We start from the raw sequence: 21851 nt of genomic DNA, 5'->3' as shown, positions 1-21851 counted from the left end.
GTTTACATTGACAGATCCTTGTTCTGTCTTTCTCAGGAGCGATTGTGGGTGGCAGGGACACATTGCGGCCGCGGTTCCGGTGTTGCACCACACGCGCACCCCCTAGGGATCTTAAATCAGTTGACATACAATGATGGCGATTTGCTCAGGAGAGCCAACCTGCCGCAGTACAACTGCGGCGGCTGGTCTTTGAGTGGTTAAATGGCAGACCACAGTCCGCACCTGATCCAAGTGACGCTCCTGTCCGAACCTTCGGCCCACCAGTCTGCAGCACTAGATCGCCGCTGCACTACTGTCATTGGTTGCTAGGATCAGCGGCATCCTAGCAACCAGTAATGTCACTTGTGTGCCCCACCTGCTTCAGCAAGTTTCTCTACCCAGCTCCCACCCCCTGCAGCACGCGTCTTCAGGCTCCTGCTCCTGCCTTAGATGGGCTGTACAAATCTACAGGTGCACTGTGATTTCACAAGTGAAATTTAAGGTTTGGCACTAATGGGGACACCTGCACTTTGATGGGGATACCTGCTGTATGGGGACACTCTGATAGACACACCTGTTTAAAGGGGCACTCTGATGTGTACACCGATATAAAGGGGCACTCTGATGGGTACACCGATATAAAGGGGCACACTGATGAGTGAATCTGATTTATAGGGGCACTCAGATGGGGATACCTGGTATAATGAAGAATCCGATCTTTGGGGGCACTCAGATGGGGATACCTGATGTAAGAGGGCACTCTGGGGGAACCTGATAAATACTGTTGAAATGCTGTGGAAATTTTAAATTTCTCATTTTTGATAGACATTCAAACTTGAAATTTGGACCTCAGTGCAGTACCCCCGGTTTAGGGTAAAGGTACACTTTAATGATTAGAACAGAACCTGCTTAGCTGTCCTACGGAAAATGTTTCTCTAAGCTCCCATGGTGTCCAGTCACATGACCTGATGCCTAGGCATTTAATAATGTGATCTTATCTACAGGGGCACAGAGGATGAACGTTAAGATGAACTCTGACCGCCCCCTTTCCCCTGAGATCATAAGACTAAGTGCCTAGGTATTAGGTGACGTGACTCGCAGCCATGGGAATCTAGATCAGTGATTTCTACGTGGCAGGGCTATTGATCTTTGCTTATCTGCTATAGTTCATAATGACGTGTTCTTTGCAGTATACATATACTGTATTTTTTTTCTAGTTCTGAGATTTTCAGTCACTGACGATGTTCAGTCCATTCTTATAGTCAACAGATAGTTTAAAGCACCTGGAAATTGTCGCCCAATTGGGAAATTTTTATCCCCTTGCCAAGTGTCTCCTAAGATTTATCCAGCCCAGTTCATTGTGATAAATGACAGCTTTCTTCTTCTCGGATCAGTGGTGACATCTTGTTGTGTAACATATCTTGTGCTTATTTTCAGTGGTACCTCCCCTCTGGCCTGCCTCAATGCCATGCTGCATACCAACTCCCGGGGGGAAGAGGGCATGTTCTACAAAGTTCCTGGCAGAATGGGGGTCTACACATTGAAGGTAAGACCATTTATGATGTCATGGGTTACAACAGTGCTGAGAACAAAGTCAGCCTAATGATAACCTGTCCTGGTGGTTGTTAAAGAAGAACTTCAACACCCCCTTGTAGGGGCATCACTTAAAGCGGTGTTCCACCCAAAAAAAAAAAAAAGCCAGCAGCTGCAGTATGTGTAGCTTTTAACAATAGGACACTTACCTGTCCTGGACTCCCGCAATGTTGGCACCGCAGCTGATGTTTCCATCAGCTGTCGGGTGCTGCCGCTGCCATTGAAGTAAGGGTACCTGGCAGTATAGCCATACAGCTTCATACCAGGAACCCTACTGTGTGTGCGCAAGGCCCCGCTCTGCTCTTCTACTGGGCCAGCGACAGGGAGAGGAGGGAGCCCCGCGGTGAAGTCACGGGCCGCGGCCCAGACTCCCAGAGGTTGGAACAGGTTACCTGTCAAAGACAGGTATCCTGTCTCCCCCTTCGAAAGGTGCCAATTGTGTCACCGTAGGGGGACAGCAGACAAATGAGCAGAAGTTCTACTTTTGGGTGGAACTCCGCTTTAAAAACCTACAAAAAGTGACTCAGATCTCTGACTTAACAACATCCCCCGGCCCCCCTCACACCACAGATTTTTAACCTAGACTTTCTGACAGGAATGAACAAATTGTTCCAGTTACAGACATGAATATACCTTTGCTGGCCACACACTGTTTCAAAGGCAATAAGGTCAAATCAATCTCAGAAATGCAAATTGAGAAGTGACTGACATTCCTAACATATTGGGAATATTGTCAAATTCATAGTTATACTCTGAGTCCTCAGAGACAAAGATTTCTTATGAGACCTCTCATGCCATTTGAAACTGAAAAAAAAAACATTTCATCATTCTATGCCTGGCTGCAAGATTCTGGTCTTCAGGAACCTAATAAACATAAAGTGTTTTGGGAAACAGCAATAAACATGTTCTTTGCTAAGGACCAATGGGCAAAATACAAAATACATAGATGGTTCCCCACGGTTTCTGACCTTTGTTGGCTTTGCGATCAGGAAAGAGGCACCTTACATCATATATGGTGGGACTGCACCTTGATTCACCCATTTTGGCAGAAGGTCTGTGAAATCATAAAGCTTATCACTGAGACATCAATTCAATTAAACGCAACAAGCTGCTTACTACACATCACTAATTGTTCAATGAAAAAGTATACTGCCGCGTACATGCAATTGGACATTCCGACAACAAAATCCTGGATTTTTTTCCGGTGGATGTTGGCTCAAACTTGTCTTGCATGCACACGGTCACACAAATGTTGACGGGAATTCCGATCGCCAAGAACGCAGTCACGTACAACATGTACGACGAGCCAAGAACGCGGTCACGTACAACATGTACGACGAGCCAAGAACGCGGTCACGTACAACATGTACGACGAGCCGAGAAAAATTCAAATAGCTCTTCTGCTTGCTTGCTTTGTTGTCTGAAAATTTGAGATCCAGCTCTCAAACATTTGTTGCCGGAAATTCCGACAGCAAATGTCAGATGGAGCCTAAACCTTCGGAATTTCCGTCAACAAGCTCACATCGAACATTTGTTGTCGGAAATTCTGACCGTGTGAACACGGCATTAGAGATCACTGACCAGATTTTTACTCACTGCTACGAAATCCGTGATCCCCAGATACTGGAGAAATACCACCACTCCTACAATCAAAGAGTGGATAAAGAAGGTTAAAGTCTATAATATGGACAAGATTGGGGCAACAGATCATGACCTTGGCTTTGTCTCCTTCCTCCCTCTAATCTCAACCTCTCTTGGGTCTGCTACCTTTCATACCTAAGTACCGTATTTATCAGCGTACAACACGCACTTTTTCCCCCTGAAAATCAGGGGGAAATCGCGCATGCGTGTTATACGCCGATTCCTGCTGCCTCGGAGTGGAAGGAGGGGAAGAGCGCCACCGGATTACACAGAGCCGCGATCTCCTGTGTACCTGGCGCTCAGTCACACACAGTCCCTCCCCCCTGGCCCAGCATTGGACCACTGTTCTGTCTATCATATGAGCCGGGCGGGACTGTGAGTGACTGAGCGCTAGGTACACAGGAGATTGCAAATCTGTGTAATCCAGCACTGGCGTGGCTGCAATGATCGGCAAAGGTGAGGCTGTAGATGGACACTAAGCAAGCTGCAATGATGGGCATGTTAGAGACTGCAGAAGGGCACTAAACAGGCTGCAATTATGGGCATGTTAGAGGCTGCAGAAGGGCACTAAACAGCCTTCAATTATGGGCATGTTAGAGGCTGCAGATGGGCCCTAAACAGGCTGCAATAATGGGCACATTAGAGGCTGCAAATGTGCACTAAACAGGCTGCTATGATGGGAATATTAGAGGCTGCAGATGGGCATGGATCAGGCTGCATTGATGGGCACTGGTGAGGCTGCAGATGGGCACTGATAAGGCTGCATTGATGGGCATTGACCCTTATTATGCTTCAAAGTCCTTTATTAAAATTACATTATTTTTTTCCTGAACCTTCCCTCTTAAAATTAAGGTGCGTGTTATACGCCGATAAATGACTTAAACAACATACGCGTATATAGAACGTACGCCGAATATCTATATCTAAGTAATAATCAGTTCAAAGTAATATAGAAAGTATCTACCTTAAGGATGGGTATCGTATACAAGTCTGACAGCCAGCCTAATGATTATTATCAATAAGCGCTCAAAAGTTTTGTTATTTTATATTTAATGTTGAATTTACAGTTTATAAGATATGTGTACGAATGTTAATATAATTGTACAATTGACACTACTTTTGATCTTACAATAAAAAAACTTTGACAAAAAACCCCCCCAAAAAAACAAGAACTTTAAGCATATATTGTATTAACCACTTGAGATCTGCGCTTTAGCCGAATTACGGCTACAGCGCGGACCTGCTTTGCTCTGTCTGTTGACGTCGTCCCGTGCACAAGCAGCCTGCGTGCCCCCTGCAGGGCATGCACAGTGCGCTCTGTGATCAGTGAGTCTTTGAGACTCGCTGGATCACAGATTGGAGTAAGGGGTCGATCCCGACCCCTTACCACGTAATCAGCTGCCAGCCAATGACAGCTGATCACGTGATGTCAACAGAGCCGGTAATCGCCTATTTTTTGGTGGCCGAGCTGCTGCCAAATCTTCAGTGCCCCCTGCCAATGCCAGCTAGCAATAGGCAACAGTGCCGCCTATCAGTGCCCACAGTGCCACCTATCAGTGCCCACAATCAGTGCCTCAACAACAGTGTGGCACATCAGTGTCACCTACCAGTGCCCATCAGTGCCGCCTATCAGTGCCCATCCATGCCACCCATCAGGGCCCATCAGTGCTGCCTTATCTGTCTCCATCAGTGCCGCCTTAACTGTGCCTATCAGTGCAGCCTATCAGTGCCCACCAGTGCCGCCTCATCAGCGCACATCAATGAAGGAGAAAAATTACCTGTTTGCTAAATTTTCTAACAACCTGTTAAACATGATTTTTTTTTTTTTTTTTACTTTACCATCTTTTTTTGTTTGTTTAGCAAAAAATAAAAATCACAGCTGTGATTAAATACCACCAAAAGAAAGCTCTATTTGTGTGAAAAAATTTTTTTTATTTGGGTACAGTGTTGTATGACCCCACAATTGTCATTCAAAGTGCGTTAGCGCTGAAAATTGGTCTGGGCAGGAGGGGGCTTTAAGTGCCCTGTAAGCAAGTGGCTAAGAGAAGTATAGACTCCAGAGGGAGAGATATCCATGTGCCCCTGTACAAATCATTTGTAAAACCTCATCTGGAATATGCAGTTCAGTTTTGGTCACTAGTTCAAAAAAAAGGATATCAGGGAACTGGAGAAAGTGCAGAGAAGGGCAACCAAACTTCCATCTTCAGCTGGTCTTCCTTCCGGGTTTGCGGGCTTCAGCTATATGAATAGCCGAGCCAGCTAAGATATCACTCCCGCACATGCGCGCAAGAGTCACTTTTTACGGTACGGCACTGAAGGAACGGCACAGGTATGCCATTACTTCAGAGCGCATGTGCCGGTGATGTCACGGCTGCATCTAAAGTAGCCACCCATGCTGCATATTACAGAAATTAAAAATAGCATTGGTAATTAATGTCCCCTCAGCCTCCTCTCCTCTCCCAATTGAATCCAGACAGTTCAATATCTATAAATGAACTGTCTGAATCCGATTGGGGGAGGAGAGGAGGGTGAAGGGACATTAATTACCAATGCTATTTTTAATTTGTGTAATATGCAGCATGGGGGGGGTTAATGGCATGGCATTTGCCAATCATTAGCAGTGTTTAGCTCTTACTTTTGTGTGATATACACAGTTTGTTGGTTCCTCCTTGATGGCTCCTCTAGGTTGCAAGCGCAGCTTCGGCTCTCTATGCTCTTTCCCATCTCGGCTCTGGCCGCGAGTGACGTCTGGCCGCCAGGATGGGACTACGAAGCAGCGCATTCATAGGGGCAGTGAAGCGCTGACAGGGAAGGGCATGTGCGGTGACTATCTGTCTAGGCTTGTGCCGGGTGCAGGAGCGCACTCGGCACATTACAGTAAAAGGTACAGAGACGATTAGCAGCGCCGGCTAGTGTGTACTGTGAAGCACACTGCCGGCACTTCAACTGCACCCCCTCCAGAAAATTGTACCACCCAGGGAATCCGCCCCTGTCTCGCCCCCAACCCCCCCCACACCCCCCCCCCCCCCCCACCTGTAAAACTTGTGCCCATTTGCAAAAGGAGCATGTGTGAGATCTGGTACTGATGTTGGATGAAGACCTGGCTTGCACAGAAGTTTTAATTCATCCTTGTTCATTGAGCTGAGGATAGGACTCTGTGCAGGCCATGTGAGTTCCTCCACACCAGACTCATCAAAGCATGTATTTTTGGAACTGGCACAGTCACACTAAAGAAAGGGGCCATCCCCAAGCTTATATCACAATGTTGGAAGAACATAATTGTCTAAAATACCTTTTTATGCTGTAATAAGGATATGGCAATGATAAGGTAATTATCATTGTCAGTTGTTTATATACAGTACGTTTGGTGAATTTACAGTGCACCTTCCTAGACATTGTCTTCATGGGCTTAAAAAATTACTTGTCTATGACTTGCATAAAGATGCAGCATCATCCAAGGACCAGTAGGTGAAATTCTCTCTTTACTGGTGGTTACTCATATCTCCAGTCTTGGTATCTGGGAAGTCCTTTCTCCCACGATGGATGCCAGCTTTCCTGGCTGTTGAGCAGTGGCGGCCACTCCATTAGGGGCCCCATAATCAGTGGTTAGACCCTGAGGCTCTAATTGGCTTAAAAAAAGGGTGGGCTTGGGGTGCAGTTTAACCGACCAACTGAGTGAAATGACCGGGGGGGGGGGGGGGGGTATTGATCGAACGATTGGGGGAAGGGGTTGGGTGGTTTGTTTCCCCCCCCCAAAAATAGAGCACCAACCTCCACTGCTGGTGAGCCATTCTGGGCATCCTGTCAGTGCAGAGCTGATGGGCAATGAAGGACTATGTTGACTAAAAGAAGTACTCCTGCATTGAGTGAAAACCTTCTCCCTCATGCAAGCTAATGCCAAGGCAGCCTGAATCACATTGTCTCTGGCTACTAGGAGTGAGTACCATTGGTATTTTGTGTCATTAGAGACCACAGAGAATTTTGATTTAGTCAGACAAAACCCCCCTAGGTTTGCAGCGATACTAGAGAAAGAGCAATGAGGAAGCACAGCATGCACATGCAATATGGCTGCCCCCAAATACTTTACTTCTAAACAGTGGCAAGAAACCGTTAATGCCAGCGGATTCACTAACTGGTTTTATGTAGTAATTTGTCATAAAATGTGGTCTGATCTTCATCTACGTCGCAGCAATAGACAAACACAATGGGGTTTATTTACTAAAGGCAAATCCACTGTGCACTACAAGTGCACTTGGAAGTGCAGTTGCTGTAGATCTGAGGGGAAGATCTGAAATGAGGGAAGCTCTGCTGATTTCTGTCATCCAATCATGTACATAAGCAAAAATGCATGTCCCCCCTCAGATCTACAGTGACTGCACTTATAGTGCACAGTGGATTTGCCTTTAGTAAATAACCCCCCTGTAGTAAACCCTTTTGTGCCATTTTTACCTACAGGTAAGCTTATAATAAAGCTTACCTGTAGGTAAAATGAATATCTCCTAAACGTACACCGTTTAGGAGATATTCTAGCGAGCAGCAGCCTGTTATGTCATGGGGCGCATGTGCTCTTAAGGAACGGCATACTTGTGCCGTTGCTTCAGTGCTCTGTGCTCTGTGCCGTGCGTGGTCATCGCGGCTCTGGCCAATCAGATGTCTGTAGCTCACAAACCCAGAAGAAGACTGGATGAAGATGGAATCCCTGCCTGGCAGTGACAGGGCGCCATTGGAGAGATCCATTCTAAAGGTAAGTATACAGTGCATACTAACACATTATTGCTTAAACCTGCAGGCAGGACCCTTTTTTTTTTTTGCTTAACTTTAGGTTTGCTTTAGGTTAACTATACTACAATTTTAATCTGATAACACACAAACATTTCTCATTTGTGTCTATATTGAACACATCCACTAAACATTCACAGTGTGGAAGAAAAAAGTGAACCCTTAGGCCGCGTGCACACGGGCAGACTGTTCGTCCAACTTTGTCCGCTGAACAGTGTTTCAGCGGACAGTCCGCTCGTGTGTGGGCTTCAGCGGACAGTTTCAGCGGACAGTCTGACGAACAAAGTTTTTCGGAATTTCCATAAGACTGTCCGCTGAAACTTGGTTTGAGCGGACAGTCCGCTCGTGTGTAGGCTTGTTCGGCAAACTAAGTCTTGTGCATGCTCAGAAAGAATTTACACGGCGAAGGTTGCATTGCAGTGTATCGGACGCCGAATTTCTCGTCCCGTTGTACGTGCCGTTCACGTCATCGCGCAAGGTTTCAGCGGACTGTTCGTTCGTCGTGTGTGGTCAAGTCCGTTCATGCTAATTTTGAACGGACTGTTTGTCAAACTGTTTGATGAACAAGGTTGGGCGAACAGTCCGCCCGTGTGTACGCGGCCTTAGAGTTAATAGCTGGTTGAACCTCCTTTGGCAGCAACGACTTCAAGCAAGCACTTTCAGTAGCACATGATCAGACCTGCACAACGTCCCAGAGGAATTTTTGACCATTCCTCTTTGCAAATCTGCCTCACCCGAGCCTGTCTTTACTGGTCTTCGGTCCCTGGTGCCGGCATGTTAACTGTAGGCAGCCAGCTGTGACTGTTTGCAGGCAGGGAGGGGGGAGAACTTCTGTTTGGATCGCCTAGGTGATCCGAGTTGGAGCAGGTGCCTGTCAGAACTAGGTACACGCCCCCCCCTCCAAAAAATGAGGAGAAAGAGCATAACTCCCCTTTTTGGGTAAAGTTCCACTTTAACCATTTTTAAAAACGATGCACTGATTCAAGATAAGAGGAAATTACAGAAAGGTTACTGTCAGGGTAGCCCCAATCCTCCTCTTCTCAGGTCCCCTTCCGGGGGTCCTGGTTCCTCCCTCTTAACCAGTGCCCCAATAGCAAGTCTGCATGAAGGTAAAAAACATTCAGCCTTTACAACCACTTTAATTCATTCCCTGCATTTAGAGTAAAAAATTCCACATTACCTGTCCTACACTCCTCTGTCAAAAAATACTTGCCTATCGCAATGTCACTGCTCAGCTCCTGCACCATGCCCCTTGCCTCCTGCTGTCACAGGAAAAACTGAGGTCAGCAGAGCCAGATGTCAGTCAAACTCCTGTGAGGAAAGAGCAGGAACGTGGCTCTATAAATGCACACAGCGCAGCTGAAGACCCAACAGGAGCATGCATGTATCATTGCCTCCTTAGCACCCATCTTGCAACAGGAGGCACCAGATGGAGAAATTAGCTAATGGCACCGGCAGGGACTGCCAGAAGAGTAGGGAAGCGACTTCTGTGTGCAATCTCATTGCACAAAGCAGGAAAGTATAGGCGGTTTTTATTTTTAAAACAAAAAAATATGTGTTTTTGTTCTAACTTTTTAAATGTAATTTACATCTGCCTGTTTTTACTTTGGAGAGTCTAACTAAAATTGATGTTTCAGTTGTAGGTGATGTCTGGTGGGTTAGGCAACCTTTCTTTAGGGATGCACCGATTTAAACTTTTTTTTTACTGGCGAGTAAGTGCACCGATACTTTTGGTCAAGTACTTGCCGATACCAGGTAGCGTTACTTTGCGATGTAATTTGCGTCCATACAAAATGATGGTCGCAAATCACACTGCAAAGAATTGCATGCGATTTGAACAGGAATGCAGTGCGATTTGTGTCTGAATCACATGTGGTTTCCCACAGTGCTCTGGTGTGAACCCAGGCTTATCATAGTGATTTTGAGCCACGGGAGATTTCGAAAAACTCCCCTGCATGACAGATTTGGGCTTGGGCTCCTCTTACCTCTTCGATGGGTTTGTTCCCTGCATCTCCAGCGGCTCTCTCTCCCAGCCTCCAATGGTTCCAACCATCCACTCTACCCCAGCCCCGTTCCCACTGTACCAGATTGGCGCGGTCCCCCGCTTTAAGACGCCGAAAAGCTGCGTCACTGATTTGGTGTTTTGAATTCCCCACGGCTTTTCCTCCTCTCCTGACAGAAGCTGACAGTACAGAGGAAAAAAGACAGTGGATGGGAAACAAAATGAGCCCTGTATGGGGATGTGTTTCCTACTTAACCCCCCCCCCCCACACACTTCTTTTTTTTTTTTTTTTCGGAAAAGTGAATCTGCTTCCCCCCAGGGAAAATGGCTATGTGGCCCAATTTGGATATTTTCACTTAGGGTGTACCCACCTTTGTTGCCAGCGGTTTAGACATTAATTGCTGTGTGTTGAGTTATTTTGAGGGAACAGAAAATGTTAACTGTTATACAAGCTGTACACTCACTAATTTACAATGTAGCAAAGTTGTCACATGAAAAGATATTATAAAAGATTTACAAAAAAAAGTGAGGTGTGTACTCACTTTTGTGAGATGCTGTATTTACCAAAACATATTCAAGCTATAGTTATATAATGGATATGGGCTGAAAGTTCACATTCTCCGGTTTAATTTGAGGGTATGTACATACAAATCGGAGGAAGGGTTTAGGAATTACAGCTCTTAAGAAAAGCCACCCCCCTTTTTTAGGGGCCAAAAGTAATTGGACAATTGAATCGTTATTTCTTTATCAGTTAAGCAGGTAAAAGGTCTGTCGTTGATTCTAAAGGCTGATCTGACTTTTTGACAACAAACATGAAAATGAGCTGTTTTGAGGCAACATCCAACTGTGTGTACGCACCATCAGACAAACTTTTTCGGTTTTCATCTGACTTTTGTTGGCTGTGCGAACTGACAAACTTTTTTGACTTTTTAACATAAGTCCGATGGAGCAAAGTCCGATGGGGTGTACACAAAACCATCGGACTTTTGTACAAAGTACAAACACGCATGCTCAGAACCAATGCAAAAGATCAGACAATACAGAAGTTGACCAAAGGGGGCACTGGAGTAATTGAACGTCCTCTTTTGAAGTGCCATCAGTACGTTGAAACGTCACTACATTCGCGTTTGTTGCCTAAAAAGTCTGATCGTGTGTATGCAATCCAAACTTACGACCAACGCCATTGTACAAAAATCCAAGGGAACATTTGTACAAAGTCCGATTGTGTGTATGGGGCTTTTGTGTGGTATTTGCATTTGGAATCTATTGCTGTGAACCTACATCATGCGATCAAAGGAGCTGTCCGTGCAAGGGAAACAGCCCATTTTAAGGGTTCAAAACCTAAACAAATCCATCAGAGAAATAGCAGCAACATTAGGAGTGGCCAAATCAACAGTTTGGTACATTCTTAGGAAAGAAGAACACATTGGTGAGCTCAGCAACATAAATGATGACCGCAGCATCCTCTCTATGGTGAAGAAAAACCTATTGACAATAAAAATAAGACAAGTGAAGGACACTCTCCAGGAGGTGGGTGTATCATTGTCAAAGTCTACAATCAAGAGAAGACTTCACAAGAGCAAATGTGGAGAGTTCACCACGGGTGCAACTATGCATAAGCCTGAAGAATAGAAAAGCCAGATTAGACTTTGCCAAAAAACATCGAAAAAAGCCAGACCATTTCTGGAAACGCATTCTTTGGACAGATGAAACTCAGATTAATCTGTACCAAATTGATGGGAAGAAAAAAGTGTGGAGAAGGCTTGGAACAGCTCATGATCCAAAGCACACAACGTCATGTGTAAAACATGGTGGAGGCAGTGTGATGACATGGGCATGCATGCACTGGGTCATTGGTGTTTATTGATGATGTGACAGAAGACAGAAGCACCCGGATGAATTCTGTAGTGTTTAGAGATATACTGTCAGCCCGGATTCAGTCAAATGCAGCAAAGTTGATTGGACGGCGCTTCACAGTACAGATGGACAATGATCCAAAACACACTGCAAAAGCAACCCAGAAGCTTTTGAAGGAAAAGACGTGGAATATTCTGCAATGGCCGAGTCAGTCATCTTATCTCAACCCAATTGAGCATGCATTTCACTTGCTGAAGGCAAAACTAAAGGCAGAAAGACCCACAAAGACCAACTGAAGACAGCTGCAGTTTAGAGTCTGGCAAAGTATCAGAAAGGAGGAAACCCAGTCTTTGGTAATGTCCATGGGTTCCAGACATCAGACAATCATTGCCAGTAAAGGATTCTCAACAAAATATTAAAAATTAACATTTTATTCATGATTATATTAATTTGTCCAAATACATATCAGCACCTGAAAATAGGGGGACTGTGTATAAAAATGGTTGCAGTTCCTAAAAATTGTACTTTATTTATGTTCAACCCCTTGAATTAAAGCTGAAAGTCTGCACTTCAAATTCATTTGGATTGTTTAGTTTTAATTTTATTCTGGTGGCATACAGAGCCAAAAGTATGAAAATTGTGCCTGTGTCCAAATATATCTGGACCTAACTGTATATGGATATTATGATAAGGCTCTCTAGGAGATACACCTTTTTAAATATGTTTGTTATTATATTTATGTTATGCTGTGTTTGAAACTTAACCACTTCACGCCGGGTGGACGTCCAGGGACGGCCTCGACTTTCGGTGGTTATATCTGAATGATGCCTGAGGCCACAGACATCATTCAGATATTGGCATTTTCAGTCGGCGATTCCCTGCACCATAAGAATGATCATAGCGGCTGTTCCGCCGCTTGATCGTTCTTATGGGCGGCGGGAGGGGACGCCCCGCCGCCCTCTAGTGCTTCTACCGACTCACCGATTCCATCGGTGAGTCGGTCACAGGATCCGCCTTCTCCCGGATGATACCATAGAGATTTCCGGTGGACCAGATGGTCCCAGAGTCTCTATGATTGTTCGGAGGCCGGGCACGATGTTATGACGTCACGCCCGGCCTCTGCATTCAAAATAACGGCGCCACCTTGGCTGGGAAGCCGTGATCGTTTTTTTTTTTTATTATTAGTTTTTTTTTTTTTTTTTTTAGGCTTCCCAGCCTAGAGGTGAGATATGGGGTCTTATTGACCCCATATCTCACTGTAAATAGGTCAGATCGTGCCATATTCCTATTACAAGGGATGTTTACATCCCTCGTAATAGCAATAAAAGCTCTGTAGTGCAAAAAATGTAACCAGTAAAAAATTTTAAAGCGTCGCCTATGGGGATTTTTAAATACCAAAGTTTGGTGCCATTCCACGAGCGCGTGCAATTGTGAAGCGTGACATGTTGGGTATCTATTTAGGGTTGAATATATTTTTATTATATGCCAGATAGTGTAAAATAACATACACGTAAACAGGCATATCATTTATGTCACCAATAACATCAAATAAGGCACATTGGTATGAACAAGAAGACGGGGGGGGGGGCGGTGAATACAGCAAGAAAAGGGGGGAGAGAAAGAAAGAACGAAGAAAAAAAGGGGGGGGGGAGAAAAGGGGAGAGCACAGCAAATGCATTTATCGGAAAGGGTATGTACAAGATATGCACCATTGTTGTTGGTATAAGATACATCATAAATGCCCAACTCAGAGGCAGAATCAGTCAAGTTTCACCTTCCAGTGTCACTTGTGGCCATTGCGACGTCACCGTCCTCTGCCCAATCTTGGCGGTACGTTTGCTTAGGAGTTCTTAAGGTTATTAAGAAACAATTCCGTCCGAGAATGGTGTCGCCAGATGGACCACAACATGGTGAACCTATCATAAGTATCGTCCGCCTTCGCCTGCAATTCCTCCATGAGCATTGTATCATTAAGGATATCCACCCACTTAGAAATAGGGGGGGTGGAGTCCTTCTTCCAGTATAAGGAAATGGCATGACGAGCTGCCGAGAGAAAGAATCTCAAAAGACTACTCTTCTGGGACCGAATCGTCCCAGGAAGGATGGATAGGAGAGCAGACAAAGGCGAAGGAGGTAACGAAGTCTGATATACATGATTATAAATCTCGAAGATCTTATCCCAAAATGGACGAACCTTGTCACAGTCCCACCAAACATGGATGTAGGATCCCTGCGCTCCGTGACATCGCCAACATACGTTTGTGGTTGATGGGAACATCCTGCGTACCGAGACCGGAACCCTGTACCACCTCGACAGCAATTTGTATTTCTTCTCTTGGGTAAACCCTGACCTGGATGAGTGATGCGTGAGGGTAAAGGAGGTAGACCACTGTGTTGGGGAGATCTCTATATTCAGGTCTCTAGACCATTTACTAGTGTATGCAGGGAGAGCGTCATATAACCGAGTTTGGATGTCTTTGTAAATTAACGATAAAGTGTGTCTTGGGGTTTGAGCTAGATTGCAGAGGTCCTCAAATAACGTGAGTGGTCTGTGTGTTCTACCTGAGAGGTGAAGGTCTCTGCAAAGCTGGTTTAGCGAAATTGTAGTCAGCCAGTCTGTCGGGATAGCGGTCTGTGGGTCTGGAGGGGGATGGAAATGCGCAGTAGTAGGATGGACAAACTGATTAGCCTTCGGCCAGTTTTCACGTGTGTAGTTCCCACAGTGCATCTTGGCAGCAAGAGTCAAGAGGGCCAGATTATCAAATAAGGGAGATAACGGGCTGGGATATGTGGACAGAGCGTAAGGAGTAGCTTTAGTATACCACAATGTAAGGGCTGCCCTCGTCAGGGGGGAGATCCCCTGCATCTTGCGAAACCCGGTGTGATACCCCCATAACAGGGCTCGTAGATCTACTGTGGCCATGTCCTGTTCAATTAAGGTGGAGGGTTTAATACGTGGTCTCGAGAACCAGTCCAAGAGTCGGGAAAATATCGCAGATGTGTGGTATAATTGGAAGTCCAGGAGGCCTTTACCTCCCCTAAGTTTGGGGGCACTTAAAACTTTGTGTTTAAGTCTAGGAGGGTGGTGCTGCCACAGGTACTTGCCCACCAGAGCTCGCAATGCAAGGAAGAAAGTCGTCGGAAGGAGAATGGGGAGAGTTTGAAACAAGTACAATGCCCTTGGAAGGATATCCATTTTAATAACACTCATTCTCCCCCACCAGGAGAGCTTGAGGTTGTGCCAATTCTCGAGGGAACGTCTAATAGAAGTCAGTAGTGGACTAAAATTTAGGGCATACACATCATGGATGTCAGTAGGAATCTCCGTTCCAAGGTATTTGATCGAGCGCGGTTGCCATTTAAAGGAGAATCGCTTTTGAATGAAGTTTAGGTCTTTCGGTGGTAGTGATATATTTAAAGCTTCCATTTTGTTCAGGTTAAATTTGAAATTACTATGAGCTCCAAACCGGGCAAGCTCCTCCAGTATGGCAGGGAGACTAATTCGGGGTTGGGTGACATATAAGAGTAGATCATCTGCGTAGAGTGACAGCTTACGGGGAGCCGAGGGGGTGTTGATCCCATGAATAGAGTTATTGTTTCTGATGGCTTGAGCCAAGTGTTCAACAGTGATTGCGAACAGGAGTGGCGATAGCGGGCATCCTTGCCTGGTGCCGTTCTGGATCCCGAAAGCCACCGATGATTCCCCGTTGGCTAAGACCCTGGCAGACGGGTTTGTATATAAAGCCATGATTTTAGTAAGCATTCGTGGGCCTAAGCCTATTTGCTGTAGGGAAGCCTGGAGAAACGTCCAGTTCACCCTATCGAACGCCTTTTCGGCATCACAAGCTAGGAGACAAGTAGGGATGTTGTGGAGTTTGGCATATGAGATAAGGTGTAGAGTTTTAGTTGTGTTATCCCTAGCCTCTCGGCCTGGGATAAAGCCCACTTGGTCACTATGAATGATGGAGGGGAGCAGGGGAGCAAGGCGTGTTGCCAAAATTTTGGAATAAAGCTTGAGGTCAACGTTCAGTAGGGATATGGGCCTATAATTTCTACAGTGTGCATGGTCTTTCCCCGGTTTGGGTATGACCACTATCTGGGCTTGGAGAGTATGAAGTGAAAGGGGATGTGTGTCGTCTATTTCCTCGAATGTCCTGGCCATAATCGGGGCGAGTTGGTGTGCGAATTTTTTTATAAAATTGCGGGGAGTATCCATCAGGGCCTGGGCTTTTACCATTCTTCAGACCTTTAATCGCTGTTAGGAAATCAGATGTGGTCAGAGGTAGCTCCAAGTCAGCCCTATCAGTTAGAGAAATGGTAGGTAAGGCCGTATCTTGAATATAGTGGTGCAAATCGGACGATGAAGCGGAGCTCGAGATACCCGGGGAGGGGAGATTGTAGAGGGAGGAATAGAAGTCCCTGAACTCCGAGACAATCTCGGAGTTCCTGAACCTCTTCTGTTGGGCAGACGATAAGATATAGGGGATGTTTTGCCTCCGTTGTCTAGGATGGATAACTCGTGCGAGGTGTTTTCCGCATTTGTTAGCCTGTGAGTAGTGGGTATGGCGGCCTTTGTGGTATGCGTTCAGCGATCTTGCCGAAAAGATCTGAAGCAGGTCCTGCCGCGCGTTAGAGAGTTCCGTCAGGGTCCGAGAGTCTAGAGTGCGTTTATGGGAGGCCTCCAGGGAAGCTATCTGGGAGAAAAGTCTGCGTATATCCTCTGTACGTGCTTTTTTCAATCTAGAGCCGTGTTGTATAAAAATACAGCGAATAACGCATTTCAGGGCTTCCCACTTGGTCATATTGCTAGTCTCATCGTGGGCATGGTCATTGGTGAAATCTGTGATTGCTGAGATACTTCTGCAACACATATTGTGTCAGTCAGTAAGTTGTCGTTCAGCCTCCACTTACCCCGGCGAGGGTAGCGAGGGAGCTTCCTGAGGGTTAAGTGTACCGGAGCATGATCCGACCACAACCGCACCCCAATCTCGCACTGAGGGTCAAAGTCTAGTAGGTTTTGACTAAGGAGGATGTAATCTATCCTACTGTAAGAGTTATGTGCAGGGGAGTAATAGGTATAATCCCTATCAGAAGGGTGTAGCAGTCTCCAGGTGTCTACTAGTGACATGTCCGCTAGGGTGGCCCTGAGTTTGGTCAGCGAGGTGGGTGACAGGTGGGACTTATGCCGGCCATACACGGTTCGAATTTCGAAAGAATTTTCTTTCGAAAATCGTATCTAAGAATTTTCGTATGAATTTCGCACCATTAGTGGGCTGCAGCAACAGACGATTTTCATGCGGAAATAAAATTTGAGGAATCGGACATGTTGGAAATTTTTAGAAAAACAAACGATTTTCTAATCAATGATGGGAGAATCGTGCGAGAAACGTAATAAGAAAAGAAAATGTACGGAGATAAAAGAAAATGTACGGAGAGAAAAGAAGATTCCTAGCCAAGAAAATTCATTTCTGTAGCAGCATGAGGTGAAATTGAAGGCTGGGTCGGCCGAATTTCGAAAATCAATGGTGGCATCATCGGATCACAAAAAAAACGAATTTTCTGATTTTTGAAAAGAAAATTCGTTCGAAATTCGACCGTGTATGGCCTGCATTACCGGTGGAGGAGTCCAGTCTCGGCACGAGGGGGACATTCAGGTCGCCTCCCAGGATCAGGTTAGGAGTCCCAAAAGATTTGAGGCGAGCGGTCACGGAGCAAAGGAATTGAAGTTGATTCTGATTAGGGAGATAAACATTGGCAACAGTTAACACAGTTTGTAGATATTGTAATTTCAAGAATAAAAACCTTCCTTTGGGGTCTATGTCACTTTCAAGCACTTGTGGTGTAAAGGATCAATGAAAAGCTACCGAGACCCCTCTTGAACTTGCTAGGGGGTTCGTGCTGTGAAACCAGGTCGTGTAATGTCTATCTGGTATGGAAGGCACCTTATCGGTCCTAAAATGGGTCTCCTGCAGTAATAGAACTTGCGGGCCGTTTTTCTGGAGTGTTAAATCCTCTACAGTTAAGAGAGGAAAACTTAATGTCTAGAGCGGTGGCCATGGTAAGGGGAGGTGGGGGGTATGTTCCGTGGAGCTACGAAATGCAACTGAGCAGGAGAGTGTACGAGTAAGCTGTGCATCAGAGGTGAGGTAGAGAAGGGAAGAGGGGAAGGTCAAGAAGGGAGAGGAAAAAGGAGGGTCAAATCGCTGAGGTAGGAAAGCGCACACATGCACCCCTAGAGGGGCCTGGGATGTGTAATGCAGGTAAAAATGTAAACCGGATTCCTGTAACAGCATGGTATATTGCTTTCTAGGAAGCTGAAGATGTAAACTTATAGGGAGAGTGCTCCCTCTGGTGTCCATTTGGGGGTAGAAGCGATGGACACTACAATGGAAAGCTAAAGAATATATCAGTAACAAAGTCACTAAAGACTCTGTACACCCTATCGTGGGGGAACGTTGCCAAATTGAACCCAGGGGCTCCGCCCCAACTGTAATTAACTGTGAAACAAGATGAGCTGATGTATAGCACACAGCGCCTATGAATACAAAGGTTATCCGACGGCGTGTGCCAATTTAAGTAGTCGGCTAACCAATAGGGCAGATATCTGCTTGTAAGAGCATGAAAAGCACACGCCATCTAACTAGTAGGTGAGATCAAGTGGATCTAGCATATACACATTTAACCATAACTGTAACCCAATAAACATGAAGAACTTCAAATAACAGTTAAACTAAGTCAGATGTTTCTCAGACCCACTCAACCATCCCCCCCCCCCCCCCACAACATAACATAACATAGACCCACAGCGACAGGGGCCCAACATAGTAGAAGGGGAGCTCGCAGTTCTTGTAGCAAGGGGGGGAGCGGCGGGGGATGATCCACACATGAGACAATAACGGTAAAAAAGAAAAAAAAGGGGGAAGGAAAGTGCAAAAGTGTAAAAATGACACGATATAGAACGTTAATAGGGAGAAGCAGGAGAATGATCGGAATGAATGACATTCAAGTCACGGGGTATAGGGGAACAACCTGAGGTCCAGGTCTCCACAAAAACAGAGGAAAAAATGTGGAAGTCAGACACCCACTTTTCAGTGGGACACAGTGCGTTCATCCTGGAGGGGATTTGGTGGTGCGGGAGCGGGACCTTTTCTTCTTGGTTTGCGTTACCCAGGCTGAGGTGCTAGGTAGGCCAGGGGTGACGGCAGTCAGTGGCCAGTCTGGAATCCTGATTTGAGGCAGTTCAAAGGTGCCAAGGAAGTTGGGCAGGTCCCCTAACGTGCGGAAGGTGGCAGATTTACCATCATGGGAAGCAAAAAGATGAAACGGGAACCCCCAGCGATACTTGATCTGTTTAGCGTGCAAAGCGTCCGTGACCGGCTTCAAGGCTTTCCTCATTAGTCTGCTTTGAGAGATCCGTCAGGAGCATAACAGGTGTGCCATTGAACAGGATGGATTCCTGTGCACGTGCAGCATGCATTATTTCAGCTTTGATATTAAAGAAATGGACGCGGCAAATGACGTCTCTTGGGTGCGCAGGGTTAGGGTTGCGAGGGCCAAGGGATCTGTGAAATCTATCTCAATCGGTGATTCTTTGGGTTTGTTCAGCAACTGGTTAAACATGGCGGTGGCTGCCGACAACAGATCTTTGTTTTCAATCGCTTCTGGGATACCACGGATGCGAATATTGTTGCGGCGACTTCTATTCTCCTGGTCGTCGAGACCATAGAATAAGTGCTGAATCTGATTAGTATGCTGCTGCAAGATATGGTCATGTTCCTTGAGTCTATTTGCCGATTCCTCAGCATGGATCTCAATGATCTCAATGTCCTCTATGCGTTGGCCTATGTCCTGGCGCAAGTCCTTAATCTCTCTCTTATATGACCTCTCCAATGTGCTGATGTATGCCTCAATGTCCCCCTTAGTGGGGAGAGCTTTAATGTAGCTCTCCATGTCCCAGCCTCTGCTCTGCTTGCCAGAGGCCGGGGAGGGGCTCCTTGAATGTGCTGGGCTCTCTGGGCTCCCACCATGCAGTGCAGGGGACCCGGGAGAGGAGGGGGGCCAAGAGGCCTGTACCTTAGATGCAGTGTGAGCTGCCTGTGCTGCCGCCGAGCGGGTCGTCGCCATCTTGGATTCCGGCGCGGCCTTGCTGCTCGGCCCTCTCGTGGGGAAAAAACTGTCGATATCCCCAGGTTTCTGGGTCCCCGAGGTGCGGGGGTGTTAGTGCCTCCCCTCCTGCTCATGGGGATGTCCGGTGTGGCGTGGATCAGCGGCGCTGTGTGCCGTTGAGCGGTGGAGCGGGAGCTCCACGTCTTTCTCCTCCATGCGCTTGGCCACGCCCCATTGGGTATCTATTTACACGGCGTATCTTCATCTATCACATTATGCAAAAAAATTGGGCTAACTTTACTGGGTTTTTTTTATTTTTTTATTAAGCATGAAACTTTTTTTATTAAGCATGAAACTGTTTTATTTTTCTGAAAAAAACACGTTTGAAAAATTGCTGCGCAAATACCGTGCGAGATAAAAAGCAACAACCGCCATTGTATTCTCTAGGGTCTTTGCTACAAAAACATATATAATGTTTGGGGGTTCTATGTAATTCTCTAGCAAAAAAATTATGAATTTTACATGTAGGAGAGAAATGTCAGAATTGGCCTGGATGTGAAGTGGTTAAATGTTTTTTGTAATGGTGATGTATTGTGGTTTGTTTTTTGCTAAATTGAATAAAAAGGATTTAAACACAAAAGCTGACAGTACGGGTTAGATGGCTCCTGATGGGTCAGTTCTGTCCATGTGATGGTGCTGACCAATTAGAATCCCTAGTTCGTACTCTCAGGCTGGGAAGGGGAGAGAGATGCTGAATATGTGAGAAACCAAGCCAGAGGCAGAAGGAGCCCAAGCCGCAGATGTCCACAGTTGAATTGGGAGCTGGAGCTGGTGGAACCCGGAGGGTTGCCACCTCATCCCTTTAAACCCGAACACATATGAATTACACAGGTTCTGAGGCTAATTTAATACAGATAAGGCACCAAGTGAGTTTAATTACCACTTAATCAGCCTCGGAACCTGTGTAATTAATGTGTTTAAGGGATGAGGTGGCAACCCTAGGAACCCGTCATACAGGAGGCTTCCTGCACCGCTCCTGTGTGAACCTAGGTTCGCACCGCATTCCTGTTCCAACCGCATGCAATTCTTTACAGTGCGATTTTTCACCCATTCGCTCTGTGTGGATGCAAATCAGACCGTAAATTACCGGTTTCAGGTATCAGGGGTATTTTTACGAGTACTCATGAAAATACTTAGTATCGGTGCATCCCTACTTTCCACAATGTAAAGCAAATTCTGGAGGGAGACTGGGCCCCCACTTGTAAAGGGAGAGGGAAAAGTGCACACCAGAGACCTCAAGCAAAGTGCTCTGGTCCTCAAGACACCTGAGAACCTGTCATTAGGTTTAACCCTTCACCGTTCCATAACAGTTCTAATATCAGTGTTGGGCAGATTGACCTTGTAAACAGCACTTTCAGACAGAGCGGTAAATCATTCACTCAGATTCCAGAAACATTTCAGGTTATCTATAGGCAGACAGCCTGCTTATTTCAGCCTTATGTCAGCACATTTTCCCATAAGACGGCAGAGCTGGGAACATGATTACTTCCTGGAACAGGTATAAGCTGTTTACTCTCACATGACACAGGTGTGCCGTGACCAGGAAGAGACAGGTGAGCTCTCAGGTACACACCCTTTTCCTGATTCCTGACCCCCCGTATTGATTCCTGAGCCCATATACCATCTCTTCACGCTGCAATCACGTAAGAGAGACCACACACTGCTGTCTAATATGAATATGTGTATTCTGCTCTCCTGTACTGCCATCTGCTTTCTCTCTGCTATATATAGTATTGTACTGTGGGCTGTTGTATGAAACTGTCAGCAGTTTAAAGAGAACTGGTTACGACCAGGCTTCTACAAGAATCTTATTAATTACCATTAAATAAGTATA

At 45.9% G+C, this 21851-nt stretch overlaps 1 protein-coding gene across 4 annotated transcripts in view; it reads left to right on the top strand.

Annotated features, from left to right (window-relative positions):
• Window positions 1-21851, top strand: part of ASXL2 (ASXL transcriptional regulator 2) — a 173271-nt gene that overhangs the window by 43350 nt on the left and 108070 nt on the right. The window contains exon 3 of one of the 4 annotated variants that reach the window (XM_077489129.1): window positions 1417-1525. In XM_077489129.1, coding sequence (XP_077345255.1) covers window positions 1417-1525 — 109 coding nt within the window. Of the gene's footprint in view, window positions 1-1416; window positions 1526-21471; window positions 21661-21851 lie in introns of those variants that run through there. The other 3 variants (XM_077489132.1, XM_077489133.1, XM_077489131.1) reach the window with 3 other exon arrangements.

The sequence above is a fragment of the Lithobates pipiens genome, unplaced genomic scaffold, assembly GCF_037356315.1.
Source record: "Lithobates pipiens isolate NorthernLeopardFrog02 unplaced genomic scaffold, aLitPip1_a1.2 Scaffold_18, whole genome shotgun sequence".
Taxonomy (NCBI): Eukaryota; Metazoa; Chordata; class Amphibia; order Anura; family Ranidae; genus Lithobates; species Lithobates pipiens.
Note: the sequence above shows the minus strand (reverse complement) of the source record. Positions and strands in the feature narration are given on the sequence as shown.